Source organism: Myotis davidii, unplaced genomic scaffold (assembly GCF_000327345.1).
Source record: "Myotis davidii unplaced genomic scaffold, ASM32734v1 scaffold104, whole genome shotgun sequence".
NCBI lineage: Eukaryota > Metazoa > Chordata > Mammalia > Chiroptera > Vespertilionidae > Myotis > Myotis davidii.
In genome coordinates, this window is record NW_006296625.1 from 2,724,136 (window position 1) to 2,729,720 (window position 5,585).

At 37.9% G+C, this 5,585-nt stretch overlaps 1 protein-coding gene across 1 annotated transcript in view; it reads right to left on the minus strand.

Annotated features, from left to right (window-relative positions):
- Window positions 1-5,585, minus strand: part of COL12A1 (collagen type XII alpha 1) — a 115,208-nt gene that overhangs the window by 17,717 nt on the left and 91,906 nt on the right. The window contains exons 56-60 of the mRNA XM_015569386.1: window positions 4,264-4,322; window positions 4,000-4,053; window positions 2,920-3,015; window positions 1,588-1,641; window positions 1,181-1,234 (exon numbers count right to left, since the gene is read on the minus strand). Of these exons, the coding sequence (XP_015424872.1) occupies window positions 1,181-1,234; window positions 1,588-1,641; window positions 2,920-3,015; window positions 4,000-4,053; window positions 4,264-4,322 (317 nt within the window). The remainder of the gene's footprint in view (window positions 1-1,180; window positions 1,235-1,587; window positions 1,642-2,919; window positions 3,016-3,999; window positions 4,054-4,263; window positions 4,323-5,585) is intronic.

Consider the following 5,585-nt stretch of genomic DNA (forward strand, 5'->3'; position numbering starts at 1 on the left):
GAAAATCCTCTTCATCTGAATGACCTCCTTCTTCCATCCAGCGGTGTCTTGGAGGTATTAAGGTAAGCAAGTCAATGTTCTCAATGACAGCTTTTACAGTACCAAGGGCCCTCTCAGATTCTGCTGCCAGTCATATGTTTTAACTTTTGATTGGGCAGAATACAGACTACTCTCAGACTGTTGTCTGAACCATAGTATGCTAAAAAGCCCTTAGTTCTTTGTTCTGAGCAATTCTAAAATCTCATTAAAATATTCATGAATTTTTATGAAACCAAATATTTCTATAATATTAAATGGAGCATAGAAGCCCTGTTTACTGTACTTATACTAAAAATATTGGCTTTCCTGCACTGTTTTCACAGTAAGTCAAGAGCAAATCTGACATCTGTCACTAATGAGCAAAATTCCTACTAAATACCATTTGTCTATCCCAGCCGTGGGCAAACTACGGCCCGCGGGCCGGATCCAGCCCGTTTGAAATGAATAAAACTATTGAAAAAAAAGACCGTACCCTTTTATGTAATGATGTTTACTTTGAATTTATATTAGTTCACACACACACTCCATCCATGCTTTTGTTCCGGCCCTCCGGTCCAGTTTAAGAACCCATTGTGGCCCTCGAGTTAAAAAGTTTGCCCACCCCTGGACTCTATCCCATCATCAAGGCCTAGGTGATACTTTAGTTCTAAAGATGTAGAGAGGAGGTGCTGACTTTGAAAAAAGTGCCCGGAAAATAAAGATTTTTCTCTTACATAAGAGCTGCCTCATAACAAAGATTTTAATTTTAAGATTTAAAACAATCTGTAATACTATCAACAATAAAAAAATATATTTAAAAAATTTTAAAAAGAAGGAAAACAAAACAATTTGGTAGAATTCTTAAATCTCTTGCTAATCAGCTGAAATTCCTTTTATGGATTTCTTTTTCTAAACCTGATAAGTTAAAAAAAATTCCCAAATTAAAATTTCAAAGACTCTCCTCAAGTCCTGCCATTTTGTTTCATAGACCTTGAGATTGATCTGATGTTGGCTGAGCCACTGATAATTGTTTTTCAGTCTTCCACAAAATATGTGAGTTCTGCTTTCCAGCCAAGCAAATGAATTGTGGAGGGTTCTTAATTAATAAGCAGCGAGGTGATATCATTTTCAGCATAATCCTAGCTTGTCCAAGAAAACTTACTCTATCTCCTGGTGGTCCCATGGGTCCTGGTGGGCCAGGTAGTCCTGGGGTTCCCTATATGAAAAGGAAGACAGTAATGTACTTCCTGTGTGGAAAAAGATACTTGTTATTCCCCCCAAAACATTTTTTTAAAAGAAAGGAAGTTCAGGGGGCTTCTGAACAGAAGCAAGCACAGTGTCAGCCATGTTGTAGGTACTGAGTCATCAAGCAGGTACCTGACCTGCCAAGCACAGACGTTAAGATTAAGACCAGAACATGAAATGGAAATAATGTGAAGGACGCAGCCAGGCTTCTGCTTTGCGGCTTGCCCTTGGTTCCCCAGCTCTGTACCGTCTGAGGCAGTACAGAGGCACCTTTCAAATAACACTTGACAAGGGAAAGGAAAGGTAACTTCAAGAACAACTCACCGCTCGGCCGGGAAGTCCTGGCTCTCCAGCATCGCCCTTCATCCCTTGGCGACCCTAGAGAAAGCAGCGGGAACACAGTTCCCAGGCGTTTTACAGAGATTAAGTGGAAAAGGAAGACATGAGTCATCTCTGAGATCTCCATCACTTCATAAATCCAATGTAAGAATACTTTTGAAGGGAGATGAATAAATCACTTTTTGTATTGATGCTCACTCTTTAAACTACAAATGCTATATTATAGTTTTCATTTATAATGCTATGGGATAATTTTATATGATTATGGGATAATATGCCTACTTTAAAAGGGCATCCTTTAACATAAGGGAATTTCATTGAAATAAAATTTGAAGGGAGGAAGCTATTTTATCTTAATATATTTAATTTGGTGCTAATTTAATAGATACTCAATGAAATGTTCTAAGAAGACAACATAATTTGGTACTTATTCCTACTTGCTTGAAGACACTTCTTACAAAGGAAAGCTGAATTAATTAAAACCGATAATTCAATAGTAGCAGTAAAAGGAAAATAAGGTAAAGCCTCTACAACTTTCTTTTGGACAGAAGCTCACAGTAGATGCATTCAACCCTCTTGAGGAAGAAAGCCCTGTGCCTTCACACGCCTCATTTCTAGCTATATCTAATATAGGTTTGATTTTCTTTAAATGCCAAAAAAAGTAATCTATCTTCCTAAAAGGGAGTTTAGACTTAAATTTAAGAACTATGCAGTTATTGTATTCTTATTCGTAAAATATATTTACTTTATCTTAATATACAGAAAAAGTTAAATACGATATGAGTCTTAAAAGGTGAGTTTTAAAAGAAAGGAAGTTCAGGGGGCTTCTGAACGAGTCTTAAAAGGTCAAACATCCTTTATAATTCAGATCAGCATTTAAAACAAAATAGGAGCCTCAAAAGGTCAAACATCCTTTTTAATTCAGATTAGCATTTTAAAATGTTTAAAGAAGTAATGACCTAGATAAACAATGCAAGCTTGCCTTGAAGTCGTAGGTATTAGAAAAGGACTTTAGGGCAACCACAGATTGAAAGCAATTTCAAAGTCTTCAGGATGTTGAAGGATATATGTATTATTTATTTTAAAAAATTTTATAGGTCAAAGAAGTAGTGTAATTTTTGTCTACACAGTTATACATTATTACATATACTATTTACATGTCTGAAATCATAGTCCTCATAGGAAGTTATCTCAATGACTAACTGGTGAGTTCTCTGAGAAAACATTCGATTTGGCAAAATATAGTAAAAAAATGTTCCAGTTAAATGCAGTGTTAATCTGCCATCCTCACTTAATACAGAAAGCCTTTGTACTTACTTGTTCTCCCGGAATAGAGAGTCCGTTGGGGCCCTGGGGACCTGGAGGACCCTGGGGGCCTGGAGGACCTGAATCCCCACGAGGACCAGGGGGCCCCTAAAATACACAAGGAAGAAACCACCACATGGTCATGTAATACTCATCCAGTGCCTTCCTAACCTTAAAACACCATCATATAATTCTTCATATAAGAACAACTGGAAAATGAAATAAACTCACAAGAATACTTAAATTTCCAAAACTCCTATTAGAAGTACATTTTTTGAAGTAAAACATGTTGACTATAATGTATTCAGATATTTATATTCATAAACTCATGAGATCAAAATCCAAATGTGATTGGATTTGGTTTATTTTAAGCTAGTCCTGAATTCTCTTAGACTTGGGCTTATTTCTGGAATGAGCATGTATATGAATCAAGCAAGGAGCAGAGAGCCACTGGGTAGATGCTCTGTCCTGAAGCTTCTTTGCAATGAATGAGTCTAGGTGTAAACGGCACAAACTTGGAGTCAGACAGACCTGGGTTAGCATCCCAGCCTCACCCTTTCCTGACTGACTTAGCTTATCATTTGTGAGATTATGACAAAAGCTACACATTATCTTCATAACATATGCCCCTTAAAAAGCTTGAGGTGGTTTATGGAAGACCAGTGTGAAACTGGTCAGAGGGGCAGGTGACCCCCAGCAAACGCACATGTGGCTGCCCAGCTCTTTCTCTGAGACAGGTGTAAGCAGGAGCAGCAGACCTGTCCCCCACCCTCCCCAGCTCTCTCATGGGACTCTGCCCCCTGTGGGGTCTTCTGATTGATGGCTGGGTCACCCCGTTTCCACATGTTGCAGCAGAGCCCATAGGTTCTGCAGATTTCCATGTGCAATTCCTACAGCAGTGACACACCCTAGACATTTATTTCTCTGGTCCATCATTTTGACATCCAAAGACAAGACAGAGGTGATATATTGCCTAAAGCACACTAAACATGAACTGACTTGCTCAAGGTCACATACCCCCTTAGCAGAAGTTTGAACAACCAGCCTTCAACATATAGATGAACATTTGAATGCACTCTGAAATATACTTACGACTGCCCCATTGATGCCTCTTTCACCTCTGGGACCTTTAGCACCAGGTCCTCCCTAAAATACACAGTAAGAACACACTTCAGGGCGAATGTAAGGAAAGTAGGAAAAAGTTAATACGTAAAAACTGTTTCAAGAAGCAGCGTCTTGTCCAATCAATACCTCTGTGGCTACTTACAAAATACTGAAGTAAAGACTTTATATCCCACAAATAAGTGGGGAAAGGGAATTTCAAAACCTTGTACACCCTACGTGTCTCATTTTTACATTGTGAACTTTCTTAATTGTTAGCAAATCTTGACGTTTATTTGAAAATGTGAGGTTCACTGGAAAAAGCAAGCATTATTTAAATACAGCAAAGAGAAAGCTCAGCTTTGGAATTCTATGCATGCATTCTTCGGGGAAATAATATACAAAATGAAGAGTATCTTGGATCACTCAGAATCTCGGGATATGTAGTTCGGTAACAGGAATTCAGAGACTACTGACCAAAGAAGAAATAATATGGTAGTGGTATCTAATAATGTTATCTACAATGAGAGAAAAACATCTCTACTTCTCAAAAACATCTAAGTCACATTGGGATGTAATTTTATGATTACAAATATACATCAGGTAAATCACTATTAATAGAAATTATGGTAATTCCAGTGACATTCTGATTCTGTACATGAAAAGCTGGCTTATAATTAATCTAAAATCAATTTACATTTCTTGTTATAACCTCTGTATAGTAAAATTGGGTATTATAAGAATCTCTGAGCTGTTTCTATGTTAATTACTCATATTCTTAAAAGAGGCCATTAAAAGAATGACTTCCACTTCTCAAAACCAGCCCAGCTCAGATGTTGGATTGATAAGAGCAAAGGGTTCCACATTGATTAATGAGACATATCACTGCAATCTTCAGTGTTTTGTCTATACTTTCTTGGTCTCCCCTCCCCCATAAATAGATGTAGACTTTATCTTATCATTCCAGTTACTCTAAACCCCAATACTTTCACCCAGAGTTTATACCATCACATATGTAACATCTTCATATGTTACTCCCATGTGATGTCTGCGGCATAAGGTACAGATATCCTTGCTCTAAACAAATTGTTCTTGGGTTAGCCACTCAACTGTGGTTCCATAACATCTACAGAAGAAGCTTTTAGGAGATGTAAGGAATTTTTAGAAGCATGTGATTACAGATGGAAACCTAGATCCACATCTTTCAGAGAAAAGTTCTTAAATACAAAGCCAGTTTCATTCATTCCTGCATGTTCAAATGTGTTTAAACTTTCTTCTAGTATTATTCCACTAAAATATACCACAAAAGTGGTCTGCAATATGGTGTGCTCTGTCCCAGAAAATGTGGATGGCTAGAAGCATTTTATGCAAAAGAATACATGGAACAGATAGCAGAATCTCAGAGGAAAGTGTGGGGGCGGGGTGTGGATCAACCAAAGAACTTGTATGCATATATGCATAGCTCATGGACACAGACAATCGGGTGGTGAAGGCCTAGGATTGAGGGGAATGGTAGCCCGCTGGAAGAGGCTTATGGGAGGGAAAGGAGGATTAATGTGATACTTTCAACAATGACG